General features: G+C 41.7%; 1 protein-coding gene across 1 annotated transcript; it reads right to left on the reverse strand.

Moving 5' to 3' along the window:
* Window positions 1-2,725: 2,725 nt before the first annotated feature.
* On the reverse strand, window positions 2,726-17,724 carry lrrn1 (leucine rich repeat neuronal 1). The gene is made up of 2 exons (XM_030420979.1): window positions 17,242-17,724; window positions 2,726-5,885 (listed from the first exon to the last, which is right to left on the reverse strand). The coding sequence occupies exon 2, from the start codon at window positions 5,722-5,724 to the stop codon at window positions 3,571-3,573; it is 2,154 nt and encodes a 717-aa protein (XP_030276839.1). The 5' UTR covers window positions 5,725-5,885; window positions 17,242-17,724; the 3' UTR covers window positions 2,726-3,570.
* Between the last annotated feature and the right edge of the window lie 603 nt (window positions 17,725-18,327).

Consider the following 18,327-nt stretch of genomic DNA (forward strand, 5'->3'; position numbering starts at 1 on the left):
CCCTGCGTGGAACAAGAGCTGTTTAAATATGTACACAATGACATTGTTTCTCAGACAGTATTCATCCTGTCTTCAGCTGCACTTTCATATTTGACCTCAAACATGACAGAGGGAGAAGACGCATGACGCCCGGCTGAGGAACGCTCTGCCTCACCTTCTGTGCAGAGATGGAGCTTTTCTAGCTCCACACCTTTGAAAGCATACATGATGTTTTAGTGGTTTCCCACCTGCAGGGTGTTGACCTTGTCAGTGGTATTTCAGGCTCTGGGGACTTCTCTCACTTGGCTGCCAGCACCCGCAGGTGGATGGAGGGAGGGGTTGTCATGGAAACAGGCCACTTGGATGGGACATGGTGCAGGCTCCAGCACACGCTTTGAAAAGCTTTCATTGATAGCCGTCCCAATGAGCTGATTTCCGGTCTGTTACTAGGCTACCCACTGCGACGGTATAAAGGCTCGTCCGCTCTGTGCAGATAAAAGGACGGCAGCAGATTTTTCAAAGTGGCAGCTTCAATGTGCAGGTTTAACAAATGCCAGACTGCTGCTGCTTTGCCCTCTTCTGTTCATCATTCTCAGCACAGGACACAGGTCTCCATAAAGGTGCCCAAGACATTCACTGACAGCGTTCCTGCCACATCCACTGACATCTTTATACATGAAGCAAAGTTGTAGTATCAAAAAGGGTTCTAACGGGATATATAATATATAAGAGGGACACTTTTTTATCCCCCTCATTTGCCTTTAAAAGCAATTCACAAGTATTTATAAAAACTAAGAAAATGTTTATAGCACACAATAATGCAGCTTTAAGCAGATATTTTTTTATCAGTGTTTATGATATGTCAACAAATGACAGATTCCAGAAACCAGTGTGGTACCAAAAAGTCATTCTTGAGTGGAAGTACATATAGCATGTCATAATACTACACTATGGTAAAAGTGAGAGTCACCCCTTTGAATGTTACTTGTGTAAAAGGCTCAAAAGTATCTAATATTAAATGTACTTACGTATAAAAAACATTTATCCGGCAAAAAAATGTTTAATCATGTAAAGTACAGGTTTAAGTAAATTAATACATACTGTATATTTATATGTATATGCTGTATACTACCAGTTGAAAGATTATGGGCCAGGCTAATTACTTCATAACTACAGTTATCAAGTAAATGTAGTAGAGTATATGGAATATATTTCCATGTAGTATAGTATAAAGTATAAAAGGTAAAACTTATTGATATCTGTCATTAATAAATGGATACTTTTTAGTTAATTAAAATTTGGTTATTGGTGAGCAATGAACCGCTTTCTAAACCTTTTGTTAAGCAGTTGTAAAGGTTTCTATTTTCCTAAAACTTAATGGCCGTCAATATAATTGTATATAAATTATTTAAAAATTACTATTAATTAATGAAGGGTTTGCGTAAGTGTTAAAATATAAAGTAGCAGAAAATGGAAATACTACGATAATATTATAAGTAAGGGACAACTACCTCAAAACTGGACTTAAGGACAGTCCTTGAATAAATGTACTGGTTTTGAAATGTGTTTGTGACAAAGAGTTTAGTTCTGTCATGAAGGTGAAAAAGGTTTTATCTAACATATTTCACCAACAAATAATTGGTGCTTAAAATCTAACAGCATAATTAATTACATTTCTAATTAAAAAAAAAATGTTCAAAGGAATTTGATTCCAACTGCGTTAAACTGCTAATCATTCAGTTTCCGTTTATGGACCAGTTTCTTCACAGGAGAGAGCCTGCGCAAGAGCGAGCATGTTGTCAGGAGCAGCTAAACGGAGATGGTTTGATTGCCCCACAAAGCCCAGAGCTGTCAGTCAACATCGGAAAGGAGACGAGCTTCTGGGCTCCCACTAGAGATCCACTTTTCTAGACTCTGAGATTGGGATTTGCATTGTGGTGGAGTTATGGACCTTCCAGAGACATTGATGGGTTGCATAAACTCGACATAACTGTCTCACTGGTTTTTGCGGAGAAAAGCAGATGGTTGTTTTATGTCCTTTTTACAGAAAGAGATAAAGAAAATCTACCTTCAGTGTTATATAAAATGAAAGTTCAACATGACACAATGGTGAATAATTCGAAATAAATTCCACACCACATAGAGTAGTAAAAGCTGAGCATATGAAACATTTGGCAGATTATAGAAAAGCGGCTTGGTGCCAAATAATGCTGCAGTCTGTACTTGCAACTGTCTATTATCCATAATCACCATCGCCTTCGATCGTCTCAGCTGCATTACACTCCCTGTGTTACTTCTTTTCTAAAGCTTTGGAGACGCAGAGGTATGTCTGGAACAATAAAAACAGACATTGAACAAAAAATGCAGGCAGTATATACACTGTCTTGGATTTGAGCAACTAATTTCTTTGTTTTTGAAGTTACTGTACGTTCTCCAAGGCATTTTGTGCAGTAATTATATTGCACCGGGACTAGAATTTAAATTATTCCCTGATAATTGCTTTGCAGAGGGAAACACACTGCAGTCTGCATCTTCTCACCAACACAGGCAACCTAACAACTACAGCAACACTCATCACAGTGGAATTAATAAAATCCTAGCATAAGACATTAATGAGATGATTTTTCCCACAGTTAAATATTTTAAACCTTCACTTTCACTGAGTACATGTCTGTTTCTTATTAAATATACACTCTACACAATTAGCTATATGTGCTATTTATAAAAATGACACTTGGTGTTGAAATCATGGTTTAAAAAATATGAGGAAAGAAGATTTTATTTAACTTGCTCCTCAATAAACAACATGTTTGTGTGTGTAAACCACAACAAAACCAGTGATTGTAGACATATTCTAGCAAAATAAGAAAAGAAATATTTGAGAAATTAAAAAAGCCTTACATCTATTTACCTAGTTCATAACATTCATATTTCTATTGCTGGTTTACAGTAGCTGCTCTGCAAACTGAAAGTCTAAATTAAACATACTGTTATTTAATGTACAAAAAGTAAATTAACTCATAGCTGATACAACATTACAGAGGAATCGCTAACATTATTCAATAGACGGTATATCAAGTCTAAACGTACTTTGTCAGCTTATATTTGAGTTGATAGACAAATTAGTATATATATTTCAGTGCACAACAGTCAACAGTGAAACTGTTTTACAAGAGAAAGAAAGATGGCAGTCAATAACAGTTCTGCCGGAGAAACATGTCAAAAACAGGTTGGATGTCGGCTCTTCCGTTGGCTTGCGTATGCTGAATCCATTGACAATGCTCATGCTGTGTTCATCAAAACAAGTACTAAAAATAAAGCACAGTGACTACTAAGTCCAGGAAGCTAAACAAAGCTGCCATATTGTGTGTCAAAATGGGCGAGAGGTAAAAAGGCAATATGCTAAACTAAAGATCTGAAAATCCCGGTTTGTCATTCGCTTTAAAGAGCAAGTCTGAGAGATCCGAAGAAAACAAAGAAAAAACATGAAATGAAAAAATGACTCAGTTCACTTTTACACAAAGAAGCAAGTATGTATATTTGTGCTCCTGAAAGAAACATGTCTTTGTATCTCCCACTGGAAAGTAGCTCTCACCACATGTAATAGCTGCGTGTGGTGTCCACCTGACTGGGTTTGGTCTCGGATGAGCCCTCTTTCTCCTTCTCACTGTCCGCCTCCCACAAGTTGATAAGAGGAGGGTACAACTCATTCAGCGGTATTGATGAGGTTTTCTGCATATACTTTTTCAGGGAGTGGTGATAATTTTTCCTCTTCCACCTCTTGGCAATATACACCCCCAGAGAGGCCAGGCTGATGATTGCAAACATTGTTCCCATGACCGCTGCCAGAGCAGTGTTGGTCCCTTGGTCAGATATTTCCACAGTGAAGGTTGCTTGCTTCGTCGTCACATTCACGCATGACCTTTGCGTTTGTTGGTGGATGTTAGAGACGGTGAGGCACACCTCGTACTCGGTTGCTGGTTGTAAATGTGTAAGGTTGTACTCGTGGACATCCACAGGTACCCTGGCAGTGTAAGTAATATGGGGATTGTCTATTTTCATGGTGGCAGATGACCACTTGAGGTTGGAGGTCATTACGTTTGAGTTTATTTTCCAAGAGACAAGGATAGAGTGAGATTCGGTTTGTTTGACGTAGATCTTCATAAGCTGAGTGCTGTCTAACAGAGTGCCGTTCACCCGTATAGCAGTAACTCTTGTGTCAGCTCCCTCTGCATTTTGAGCCACACAGGTGTACCTTCCAGAGTCTTCTACTTGGATGCGAGAAATCCTCAGTGTACCTTCGTTGGTGAGGCTGTACTTGTCAGATAGGGTGTCCATCATCACCTTGTTCCCCATCGGTGTCACCCAGTAGATTTCAGGCTCAGGCTGGGACATAGCTCTGCAGTCCAAGTCCACCGTCATGCCAATGTCAAGGTTGAGGTGGCTTGGGAATGTATCATGGGAAATCATAGGCAGACACTGGTTTGCTAAATTGTTCTGCAGAACCTCCCGCACATGCATACCCCTTACTTCACTTGGCATGCCACAAAGCATGGCCAGAGGTTCCATGAAACGGACAGTGGTTTTGTTGGAGCTCATCCACTGGATAACGCAGTCACAGCGCAGAGGATTGCTGTGGATGCTGATCTCACGTAGGTTGGGGAGAGAATCCACAGTAGACTGATACAGGGCATTCAGGGCATTGTTGTTCAGCATTAGACTCTCCAAGGCTGGGACATCACGAAAAGCCTGACGGTTGATGTAGGAGAATTTGGGGTTGTTTGTAGCCTCCAGCTTTGTGAGCTCAGGAAGGTTGTCCAGAGCGTACCGATCAATAGAAACCAGTTCTCCCATGTTGTTTATACCCAGCTCCTTTAGTCTCAGCATGTTCTTGAAATCTCCTTCCTGAATCTTGTGCACTGGGTTCTTGTTCAAGTCCAGGAACTTGAGGTTAGGTAGTTTCTGAAGGGCTCTCTGAGGAACCCGGACCAGCTTATTATCATAGAAAGAGAGGCTCTCAAGATTGTCAAGTCCCACAAAGGCATTTCCAGGGATGTCTGTCAAATCCATCCCTGCCAAAACCAGGCTTCTAAGGTTGCCCAGTGGCTTGAAATTGAAGTCCATAATTCCAACAACGGGATTCTCCCCAATCATGAGGATCTCTAAATTGGGTGTGGATTCAAACCACTGGCTGTTGATGGTCTTCAGCTTGTTGGAGTTGAGGTGAAGCCTGAGCAGATTGTGGAGCCCAGAGAAGGCATTGGCGGAGATGGAGTTGATCTGATTGTGGTTGATGTAGAGCTCCTGCAGGTTGCTGAGGTCCTGCAGACAGTAATCTGGCATTTCTGTGATCTGGTTCTCCTCCAGATGAAGCGTGGTGAGCTGGGACATATTGATAAGGCCAACATCACGAATGTTACTGAAGTTGTTCTGGGACAAGTCCAGCTCAGTCAGGTTAAAGAGCTGCTCGAGCTCCTCACTGGTCCGGGCAATGTAGTTGCTCTGAAGGAGGAGAACCTGAGTGTCACTGGAGAGGTTCCCCGGGATGCGTGTTAAGCGAAGGTCATTGCAGTCCACAGTGATGGCTTCTCTGTAAGTTGACTGGGGAGTAAACCAGGGTCGAATCTCGCATACACACAGCTGGGGGCACTCATCGCTTTGGACGAAGGACAGTCCAATTGATACCACAATCAGGCCAGCAAACACCTGGCCTGTAAGAAAGCAGTCTAACCTCCATCTAGCCATGTTGGCAAGGGATAGGAGGAGGGGCAGATGACTTTGGGAGAGAGTGCGTTTCAGTCATCAACCAGACTTTCTGCCAATTCTGTTTTTCTTTCCAGTCAACAGGTCAGGAGTTGAAGCAGAGGGTAGAACTTTACGTGAAGATCTTGGATCTCCAGAAATACCTGGAGAGAAAGAGAAAAAGTGCGTCATTATACAGAGATAAAAAAAAACATCCACTCCATGATTATAAAGCAGAATATATATAATACATAGCTATAACTAGCAGAACACCCGGAGAACATAGACCTCTGTCAAGGCCAATGATGTACTCTTCTATGATGTGTAAATCTGCAAGTGTTAACTTCACAGTCAATATCATTTCCTGCAACTGGCTCGATCTTGGGTTCTTGATCCTGTTTTATAACCCTCCAGCCAGTTTCATGAAATAGAGCCATTATTCAGCAGAGAGATGGAAAAACAGGACTGAAAACAAAACCCCCTTGGTTAATTTATTGTATGTACCACCATCAATTTTTTGCTTTGTCTATTGTCTGTTACCGTTTTATGACTTAATCCCCACAAAATGAATGACATTGTGTTCATTGAACATGGTAACCGTTACACCTGCTAAATGTCATCATGTTACTGTTTTACTCGCGAGCAGTGTGAGCATCTTTGCATTAAGCTGATAAACACTACTGCGTCAGTACAGCCTCACAGAGCAGCCAGCATGACTGCAGGCTCTCATTCGTGTTATATGTAATAATTACGGATTTAACACATAATCTTTCATGTTTCTTGTAAATGCAGCAATTACCAAAGACAGCAGATCAACTAAAACAACAAATGCTTCTCCACCATCCTTGCGAGACTTCGAGTTATGTGCAGCATCGACAGTTTTGAGAAAATGCAAGTTCAGCTCATTACAATGCATGCACAAAACACTGCTCCGAAACCACTTGGAAACAGATCAGATTCCATTGAGGGCTTTCATCTATCCAACAGGCCCATAAGGACTCCATCATTAGCTTCTCCGAACATCATTAAACACTATGAGATATTAGTATGTGCCTTGCCTCAAAGAAAGCAAAAAAAGGATGCACATCTTAATTTTTAATGCAACATCTTCTACATTCAGAATTTAGGGCAAATATGAAAAAAAAAGTTTTTTGCAGGCCGAGTAGTTTTTCAAGGATGATTGGGAACAGACAGAACATTGTCAAAACTTCAGGCAGCATTCCTTATCTCGACTTATGACTATAAACTGGGATTTCAGGAGAGGGTTGGGAGACGACTGCAGACTCTGATCTAGCCCAGTCACTTGGTTCAGTGAATGCGAGCTCCAGAGAGATACACTGGGCATCTGCTTGCCCATATGGCAGTAACACTTACTCTTGGAAGATAAAGCATTGGTTCTGGCAAACAATAGACACCTTTTTCTCAGTGCCAGTGCTACATTCGAAATCCCTCCTAAGGTATGAATAGATGGGAATACAGTCATATGATTTGTATCTAGTGATGGCAAAGTCAGTCCACCACTATGATCCAGTCTAAAATATTTTACACTCGTATGGATTGCCAGGATGTTTTCTTCAGACATTTATGGCTATTTCAATGTTTCTGTCCATGCACTGTAACTTCCAAGTATTTTTAAAATACCTTAGATATTTGGGATTTCCTTGGGTATTTCTTTCTTTCTTTTTTTTTCTATACTTGGATTGTTGTGCAATTGTTGAATCACACTTAAAACTGTATATATATATATCCCCCTGGGTGTGTTCAATTAATAACCACACCTGTCTTCAATAGTGCCCTTTAGTATATAGGTGTGATGAGCATTTTTAAATACTGTGTTCTGATTAAAATCTGACTGGGATTGAAGAATTGTCCATTTTAATACATTTGTGGTTATCAGTCACTGTGCAGCTTTTATTATGTACATTGATATTTCACAGATAATCATGATTCCCAGAGGATGAAGCCTCCTGACTTTTATTTCGGTGCCAGATTCGAGTTTTTGATCGATTGTCTCAACAAGCTTTGGATGGATTGCATTCAATTTGCAACAGACATTTATACCCCCCCAGGGTGAAATGTAATAGCGTTGGTGACCTTTCAATTTAGCCATTTGCAGCAATTTTTTTACTTTGTCAAGTACATGCATAACTAACAAAATTGCCATGAGCCTCAGCTGTACTTTACGGCTAGTGCTAATTAGCTAAATTTTATTATTTTATTATGCTAAACTAAAGATGTAAAAAAAATGTTTTGTTTTAAATTAAACATGTTTTAGCCATTTAGTAACCTCAATATGAGTTTGGCCAATTGTTGAATCATATGAGAGCTCTGTAATAAAACAACATCACTATTTTGTGTCATTTGGTTGATCATTTAAGTAACTTGATGTTCATTTAATCTGTTCTTTTAACTCCTAATATAGCTAATGTAGGATTTTGCATTGAACACTGATCATGTCAGTGTTTAAAACTGTATTTCAATAGAACAACATCCAACATATTTCCTTTATCATTAACAATTAACCTGAAAATTGAAATTTGCATCCCTAATGGTGAACACTGTGAACATACCTGCTAACTTTAAAAAAGCTTTAAATGCTAGGCTAACACCTAGCATTCAAAGCATTTTAGCATGATGACATTGGACAGTGTGCCCAAACACCTAACAACCTCAAAAGCAAGCCTTTAGACACTTAGCCTGGACAATGATGACACCGCTTTATGAATACCTTTATCTCATTTACATCAGATACGTGTCCCACTCACTCAGTTATTTTGTTCACATGCAAATACTGCATACAGACAAACAGGATTAGCTTGCCAGCACTTCTATAACAAGCCTGTGCACTAGCAGTATCCTACAACAACACTGAAGCGATCCAGTCACTCATTGGATCTATTTACCAAAAGAGGCACTCCACCCAGTGCGAAGCCATACGGCAGCACCAAATACCACTGCCTTCTCCACCACACAGCTTTATGGTCAACACCGGCTTAAGAAGACAGCGCTTAAGAGGCTTTCAAACAAGAGAGCTGACTAATTCATCTGAATGCAAACTGCCTGGCAACAGCACCAGGGAGACAGGAACACCTCTCCGCTCCTCCTATACTGGGGATTCCCTATGGGGCAGGGCGGAGCGTCGGTGAAGCATGGATAGTACACTATGTTGTCTTTAAGCTGAAGCACCGTATATTGTAACGATTGCTGCGCCCGTCAGGATTAGCGGATGGAGATACTGAAGTGGAGATTAGCTAGAGGCAGTGCACTGGCTTCAAACCCAGAGGAGAGAAGGAGGTCATTTAGCACTTTATTTAAAAGCAACATATCAGGGCAGCAGAGAGGACGAGTGTTAAATCATCTGTAATCTCTTTATGAAAATAATTCTTTAAGAGCCTGTTTGTGATTTTGTCAGTGAGTAAATATTCTGTCCAAATACAAGATTTTAAATGATTCAATTTTACCTCACATTAAGTTTAAGTTCATCATTTAAAAATCGAGTCACCGTTCATAATAACATCTCTTTTTCAAAGAATGTGTTGGTTGCTTTGTTGATAAATTGACTGAATTCTCATTGATGATTTAACACTTTTGTAGCTGACTTAAGTCTAACAACAGACAGAAGTGACTTCCTGACAGAATGTAATCTATAAACAATGGCGAAATTATTGTTTTGTTTAAAACGATCAATATCAAGCTTACATTATTGGTTTCATGTCACCATATTGTACGTCTGCAACAAAAGCACAAAGTAGAATATCAAAAACAAGACTACATATGGTTTTTATATTATTTTTTATGCGTGTGGTGATGAGGTTACTTACATTTTTTTTAAGCATTTAAAAGTACACTATGCAAAAAGATTGTAAGCAAGATGTAGTTTAACATAATTGTCTGCTCTCTCATCTATTTAGCACAAACGGGGTTAATCTTAGATTCTCCCCATTCGGTAAATGCTGACAGCTTTGTCTGTGCTCCCCTTCATGCAGAGTAAGATTAAGAAGTTTCTGATCCCATTTAATACTAGACACACAATAAACAAAAAGTAAAAAGTGTGTTAGCTGAAAAAAAAAAAAAAATACTGTTCTGATGTAACTATGAGCACTTAAAAGTCTAAATAAAATCAGTGTCAACATCCTGTTGGTTGTTGTTTTTGTCGACAGCAGCTAAAAGCTGTCTGGGACATCCTGACACAGGCTTCACAGGTCCATTGTGATCAGAGTCCCAACACACAGCAGGTGGAAGAACACTCAACAACACAACACAACACAACACCAAAGGCAGGAAGGCAGGAAGGCAGGAAATGGAAAAACCCAGAGGTTTAAACTATGGCCACCTTTGAACCTGTGGATAGGATACTGCAAATAAATAACAACAGCTTCAGCCATAAACTCTGTCGCCTACAGCTCCATTAAACAAAGCTGGTGTTGGCTGTGGGATCACCTCAAATGACTTTATTACACCGGCTGTTTACTGTAGGCTTTTATTACGCAGAGACACAGAACTCAGCTGTTGAACAGTAAACTCACAGAAATATGGAAATGTTTCACCTTTTACACAAGGTGGTTGACCTCCTTTAAGCAACATGCGACCCTGTCTTCAGTCCCTCGCCCCTACCTTCATCCTGGACCTACCCTAACTTAATATTGATGGATACTCATACAGATAATCATTTTCATACTTCAACTAAAATGTCTCAAATATATCAAATGATGCTGAAAATGTTATTTGCAAACTTAGTCATTTAAAAAAATCCCTCTCTCTAATACTGAGTTAATTCCTTTGCAAGAGGCCGATGGTGATCATCATCAGTTAGTGCATCATTCGGCTAGTGCACCGATGCTAATTTACAGTGCGAAGGTAATGGGGCAAAATAAATGGAGCTCTGGTTGTCTAAAGGTGGTCGCATGGTAAGTCACAGTGGCCCTCGGAGAGATGGCAGATGAACTTATTACTGCTAATGTAATGAGCAGACTTCAGATCTTGGTTCATCTAAAAAGAAAGTGTCTGAGGAAATCAAGTGAATGAGCATTTTAACTTCCATGTAACTGTGCAGAACAGCTGCATGCCATACGGGCCTAAATACTGACGACTACTGAGACTATTTCCTTTATGCAAGGCTCTGGTGGTTTCCTTTGCATTTGCACAATTAATTCATATTGTTAATTTGAGTATTTTTCCTTCATATGCAACTTCTGCATTATAGTCTTGAAGCTCTTCCAGCTTCAGCCTTCAATGCTTTAAATGTCCATATTTATAGAAAATGAGGGTTGCTGATATTATTATATGAATCAAACCACAAGGTTAAAAATTTAAATCAAATCTGTCACATTGACAGACTTACAAAAAGACCCACATATTATAAATAACCCTGTCACAGTGTGAAAAAAAAGAAAAACCCAACACACGTGCTGTAATCTAAACAACAAAATACTTATAAGCAAGTTTTGAGTATATAGTGTGTCCACAGTGGAAAGTAACCAAATGGAGTCTACTAAAACTAGACAGCATGGATACTAAATAAGGAAGATTATTGAATTATCCCAGAATCCCACTTTTGATGATACAGCAGTGGGAGACTGAATCAGCTCCCTCACTCCATCACTACTGTAGAACGGCACTGAGTGTTAAGTGGGTGCAGCGACTACATACATGATGCATGAACGAGACCGTGCTTTTCCTCACTTAAGTTCCTCATACTGCAGAGATCTGGAATTTTAGATTTAGATTTATATCCATTTTCTTACAGTTACAGTGCTCAAACAGCATTGTGACCGGTCATTTTGGTTACTTTGTCTGGTATTGCTCCTAAATACAGTGGACCCTAATGATGGGGCCACCTGCATAGCTGGAAAACTTTTCACGGCTAAAGTGAACATGAACGCATCTGACAGCCATGCAAATGCTCAGTTTGACTGCATGCCATGAAAGCAGATCCCTGTCATTTCCGTTCGACAGACTGTCACTTAAAGCGATACCGAAATCCAACCCGTTAATTGGCATCCTGATGCACGGCGTTTACACCCAGTTTCAGAGATGTGACATTGCCTAAAAATATCCAAACACCTCTGAAGGTGCTGCAGCAACAGCCGTTTCACCTTTTGTGACGAACTGGAATTGCGACCGGTGTACGATAATGACAGCAACTACACCTCCTCCACCTGTAATCTGATTTATTTGATTTGATTTTTTTTGTTTTTTGCAGAAATCTGATAAACACTGGTGACAGGACATAGTCATTTACTTCAATATATCAGTGTTTTTTTTCCCCCTCCAACCCCATGAGCCAAAGAAAGTAAGTAATCTTGGCTGATGTGTGAGTGATGGAAGACGTGAAAGCCTTTTCTAAACTAATAAATCTCCAAAAACTAGAGTCTCCCCCTGAACCAATCACTTTTAAATCCACGGCTCAGTTCTCAGAGGCCTGTCCGTGTCGGGTTGAGGACAGCTCATCGTCAAGGAAATCCTTCCTCGAACGCGACAAGAATTGAGATTGACGCGAGGAAATAAAAAATGTGATTCAAACTGGTTAGGGCTTCCGTGGGGAGACGCGCACGTAACCCTGCTGGTCCAGGTTCGCCTCTGAGCTTCAGTTTATTCATCCGCACACACAAGACAAAAACAGATAAAGCAGCAATGGGGGGGGGGGGGGGGGGGGGGGGGGAACAAATTACAGGTGGAGCAGGTGAGATAAACAACCCCCGGGGAGCCTATGAACACATCTTGTCACAAAGCGAACCAAATTGAGGTGACAAAAACAATCCGGAATTAGATGACAGAACCTGAGTGACAACAAGAGGGGATAGAGAACAGACTGCCACTGTGACAAGAAGGCTAAATGAAGACAGGAATATATGAAGCGAAAACTCAACGGCGTCTCCTTACTTATCCTCCCCGACTCTGTCTCCAGCGTTACAGCCGAATAACTTGTTGGAAAAAATAACAAAAAAAAAAAACATCACACAGCCCCACGGGAAAACACACATATCCAATCAGACTCCAGAAACACTCGCACCTCCCTGAAAGTAAACTACATATTTTTTCCTCCGATGATGAGGGAATCAGGACTTTTTCCCTTCAAAGAAGCCCGATGTGGGTTGCCTCTTATGTTCTCTCCATCCCCCCCCCCCTTTTTTACATAACACACTCCACTTTCTCGCCGGAGTTTCAAATTAGCAGAAGTACGGGGCCCGTGTTTTTTGAACAATGCACACAAGCAGGTTTAATTGTTCATGTAATTCCCCCCCCCCCCCCCCCGAGCAAAACAGAGGAAACAATGCTGCATTTCTGTGCAGTGTGGATAGTTTTCCCTGACACAAGGATAAAACACATGTAGGGCAATTATTGTAAGTAACCAACATAAAGAACCACACATTTAAAGGTGCACTATGTAGTCATGAGGGAGAAATTTGAAATCAGAAGAGAAACATCTTAATTGATTGGTTTGTTTCTGCCTAAACGAACTAAACAAACTCTCTTCGTTGCATGACTGTATACACATTTCATACTGTACTCCGTTTATGTTTTTGGCGGACCTTGCCACCTTTCTACCCTCAAACACTTGTTTTCCTCTGAGAACTGCTTGTTAATCCAGTTGCGTGAAAGAGTATATTCTAAATATTGAAATTATGAGCTGGAATTCCCTTCCCCAAAAGGACGTAATGCCCCTTTAAACATGCTGCTGGATTTCGTTCATCTGCGTCAATATGAGTGAGTGCGAGCGTGGCAGCGTGCACATTGGCTGGTCTCACAACGGGTGGTTAACGTCAGGTCTTCCCTGGGCCACTTCGTCATCAGCAACACTCATCGTATTGATTTTAGAGCAGCCTGATTGCTGCTCCTCTCAAACTCCTTCACCTTCAACCGGGAGGACCTCAATGGACACTTGCGTGCAAATCCGCCTCCTCTCTGCAGGCTGATGAGTGATTTGATTTGTGGCTTACCGAAGGTCTTGCCAGAACAAGTGCCAGCAAGGTACTGCCGTAAGAAGGGCACACTCAATGTAAACTAAACAGGAGCTGCTGTTAAAAGACTATTTTTTTTTCTTTTAAATAATCTTTTAAAGGGCGAACACACAACCACAAAATGTACGTCTTAGGAATTCTGACTTAGCTCCTCGGCAGGATTTGGAGAAACTTGTTCACGTATTTATCTTTAGCAGACTCGACTACTGTAATGGTGTCTTTACAGGACTCTCTAAAAACTCCATCAGACAGCCACAGCTGATTCAGAATGCTGCTGCTCGAGTCCTAACAAGAACCAAAAAAGTAGATCACATCACTCCGGTTCTTAGATCTTTACACTGGCTTCCTATTGATCAGAGAATGGATTTTAAAATCCTGCTGTTGGTTTATAAAGCACTGAATGGTTTCGGGCCTCTGAGATCGTCAGGTACCGGTCTGCTTTCAGTCCCCAGAGTCAGAACTAAACATGGAGAAGCAGCATTCAGTTACTATGCGCCACATATCTGGAACAAACTCCCTGAAAATTGCAGGTCTGCTCCATCTCTCACCTCTTTTAAATCAAAATCAAAAACATTTCCGTTTGCCACTGCTTTTAACTGAAGCGGTTTCAAGTCTTCGAACTGCATTGTGACATTTTTTTCTACAGTCTTGTCTCTTTTAAACCTTTTCTATCTTAGCCCACTTGTTTTAATGGTTGTTTCTTAATGTATTCTTACTTGTTTTTGAATGCAATTTTTTTTTTACTGTCTTTTAATGTAATTTGTATGCTCCTTTAAAGCACTTTGAGTTGCCTTGTGTCTGAATTGTGCTATACAAATAAACTTGCCTTGCCTTTAAAGTGAGTTCTTGCTCATAATTATGTTACTTGTAGTTTGACTTAAGTCAAAAAGTGTCAAACTACTAATGAATTAGTTATACGCAAGACCTCACTTTAACATGCAGAACATATTCAGGGTTAACCTCTTATTTTGGACTTATTGGGACACTATGTTTCTAGGGTTAAATAAAGGGGTCCACACTGTGCGCTGGTATCATGGAGTTAATGTACGCCTTTCCCTCTATGTGGCGAAACACTATCAAGCGGTGACGTTAGCTAGGAATTGGTTAAAAGCTAATGTTAGCTTAGCTGTTGTCTGCTGGAAGCTAATGGGTTATCAGGTATGTCATTCTATATGGCCCGGTGTCCCTCTGGATTTTCACTACCCATGGTCCATAGCAATTTGTCAAATTCTCTCTGTTCACATGACTTTAAATAGGACACAGCAGTGAGAAGAGTGTGAAATGTACAACTTTTCAGAAGCTGTCGTCGGCTCGACAGCCACGCCAGTTCCCACAGCTTATGTTTACAACTCCAGCCACGGAAGGAAGGAAGTCCTCCTGTAACACCATGCCAGTAAATCTGAGCAGGCGAAGTCTGACGGCGCCATTACAAGGAACTAAACCCCGACCTCCATAAATTCCATCCTACCTTAATAAAGTTTGCCAGTCGGCCTGGTTGACATGTCACGTTCAAAACCAGCCATATAATGAGTTATCTGCAAATCAAGTGTGATGCAGGAAGCTGACTTGGAGCACGGAGGGCTGTCCACCGGAAGGCTCCTGTTACCGCCACCGCTCACACTCCTGTCCTTTGGAGCCAGAGGGCAGCACAGGTGCGTCTCTGACACATCAGCACGCTGCCACACCATGAAACATTTCACACAGTGATGTCTCAGGAGATCACAGAGGGCAGGGTGAGCTCGCCTGCCACTGAGTCTGCCTTCTGTGAGACCTGTAGCCCACTGAGGACAAAGGGTTAATGCCTCAGCCCTTCTTATAGGAATAATGGTCGAGGCTCGAGCTCAATCACCCCTCCTCACCCTGCCTTATACCCTAGGGACCTAAATGTTGGTGTTGATGGGTGTGGTGGTGGTGGTGGTGGTGTTGGGGGGAGGTGAAGCCCTTTACCCCCTCCCATGAGTCCTGCTGTCTCCCTAACAACCCCACCCACGCACACAGACACCTGCCTGCCTGTAAGACACACACACACACACACCCCCCATTGTCTCCCACTATCCCCATGATGAAGTTAAAGGTGCAGTACGTAGTTTTGGGGAAGAAAATCAGAGGGGAAAGATCTTAATTTCTCTGCGTTTTGATGACTGAACAAACTGGAGAAATGAACTGACCTCAAAGGCGAACACAATTTCACACTGTTCTGCTTTGTTTATAGTTGGCGGACCCTGCCACCTCTCCAGCTCCAAACACTTGTTGTCCTCTGAGAGGATCTTGCTTATAGACAGATGAAAAAAAATATATATATATATATATATTTTTTATTCAAAAAGTTTGTATTATTACTTCATTAATATAAATAAAAAAGAGTTTGAATTCCATCTCCAAAACTACACAGTGCCCGTTCAAGAAGAAAACAGACATTTTAGTTGTTTGTGTACCTGCAGTATGTAGTGTGTGTGTGTGTGTGTGTGTGTAGCCTTGGAGGATGATTTTCCTAGCCTCAGGAAAACAGGAAAACCTAAAAACAATGGCTTTATACCCATTACATTATGTAAGAAACAACTAGACACAATGAGGACTAAGCTGTTTTAACTGAATAAGCTGTCCGACTCATTGCACTACAAAGTACAACCCTCACTTTTATCTGGCCCACAGGTCCTCAGAGGAAAAAAGAGGACTCCCAGCACTTCCATTAAAAACACTAAATCCCTTTATCGTCTCAACCTTTTTTTTTTTTTTTTTTTTTTTTTTCTGCAGCGTGTGCCCGAAGTTGAGTGATGCAAGTCAGCGGCGGTCTCCATCACAAAAGCGCAACAGCTGCAGCGACAGAAGCAGAAGCGTTCGAGAGCCACAATGGACCCCCTGCCACTGCAACCCCATTCTCACCACAGCATCCCTGACAGACAGACGGCCTTGTCTTCTTCCCCCTGAAGAAGAGCACTTTTTTTTTTTTTTTTTGCTTAGAAAGGGAGGAATCGAGACATCTGCCGACATACTTTAACATTAATATGCAAATCACATTTTTCCACAACGAACGTCGCGCACGCGGCGGCACGCAGCTCCTGCTGGCACCGCAAGTACCGCAACGAGATCAAAGTTTGTTTTCTGTGGAACATCATTCGACGCATTAGAGAGGGCTGAGACATTGAACGTGCTGCGAGGTGAGGTGTTTCTCGTGTGGATTCAAGACTGATCCCCGGCCCCCCAAAGTGAGGGGCTCCAGCCACACTGCATTTATTCTAAAAAACAAACATAAAAAAAAAAAAAAAAACCCAAAACAAATAAATAAATAGAAAAAAAAAAGGATCATGCCCTTGAGTGTGTCTGCATCTCAAATACATCCTAACTCGTTGCGTCGCCCCTTGCAGACACATGTGTGATGAATGGAAACATACTCTGAGTCAGAACATTGATCTTCTACCAGAGCGTCTGACTGATGGCTCCTACATCACATCACTTCAAACATTATTTTTTTTTCCCCTCCCTCAAACCATAAATGCAGCTTTAAAAGAAAACTCCCAGCACAAACCCAGCCTTTTCCTTTTTTCTGCGGGGTTCTCACCTTGTTGGCATTCCAGTCCGATGTTCCCAAGCGCGCAGCTCCTTTATCCAGATATAAGCGTCAATACGCAAGAATAAATGAGATCAATGTGATTGTGCCAAAGGAGAGGGGGTATCCTGTCCTAGGGGGTTCGGCTGGCGGCTGTTTACAGCGATGTGTCGCTCGTGTATCCGCTCAGTCCCAGGGCGCCTCGGGGAGACGCATGGTGCTGTCTGCAGAGAGATCTCCAACCTGCTGCCCGCAACCCACCAACGACCGCTTTGTCGCCCCGATATTCCTCCGCTGTGTCGCTGCCGCCGCCTGCCTGCCTGCCTGCCTCCCTGCTCCTCCTACGGATGGAGAGGAAAAATGATAAAAACACCTGGCGCTGTCCAGACCAGTCAGCTGATTCCCCAGCAGGCTATTGGCTGAGAGCGCCTGTCCGTCACTGCCGGCCAAGCAAAGCAGAGCACCATCTGCTCCGGGCTTGTTGTGATGAGAACAAAGACAGGAGAGGGCGGCGGGGCATGGGGCGACGGGGGGATGTGTGGGTGGGGAGATGGGGGGTGGTACATGGCATTACGGCTGGAAAAAAAGAAAAAAAAAACAACCTCCCCTCTGTGTCTCCCTCACTAAACACAGACCTTCAGGATGATGATGTGTTACTAACTTAAAGGACCTCCGTGATCCCTGGAATATTCCTTTTTGTTTTCTTTTCTTTTACAGATAGTTTAAATAGCCTAAGCATGTGGCACTGGAGAGAGGAAAAACCTATGTAGGTCTAATAGCCATGGATGGGGACGGAGGGGTGATGAGGGGGCTGCAGCAACCCCTAAAAGACATGATAAAAAAAACCTTGAATTGATTGTCCACATGATATAAAGCCTCAAATGACAGTTCCCTGGTTAATCTGCTCAGAGTATGAACTACACTGCAGACTGGAGTCTCTGCTAACCGTGACAAACAGGCAGATCCGTGTCACACAAGCTCCCCTCCACTATGTGATGAGTATATTCATGTATAACATTTGCCGAATTTACAAGAAGGATCAAATAATAATATCTGATCATAGAAGGTGTTATGCAAAGTTTGTTAGGTATCTACAAA

This window comes from Sparus aurata, chromosome 6, assembly GCF_900880675.1.
Source record: "Sparus aurata chromosome 6, fSpaAur1.1, whole genome shotgun sequence".
Taxonomy (NCBI): Eukaryota; Metazoa; Chordata; class Actinopteri; order Spariformes; family Sparidae; genus Sparus; species Sparus aurata.

Coding starts and splice junctions, on each gene's coding strand:
- lrrn1 (XM_030420979.1), bottom strand. CDS start 5,724: ATGGCTAGATGGAGGTTAGACTGCTTTCTTACAGGCCAGGTGTTTGCT.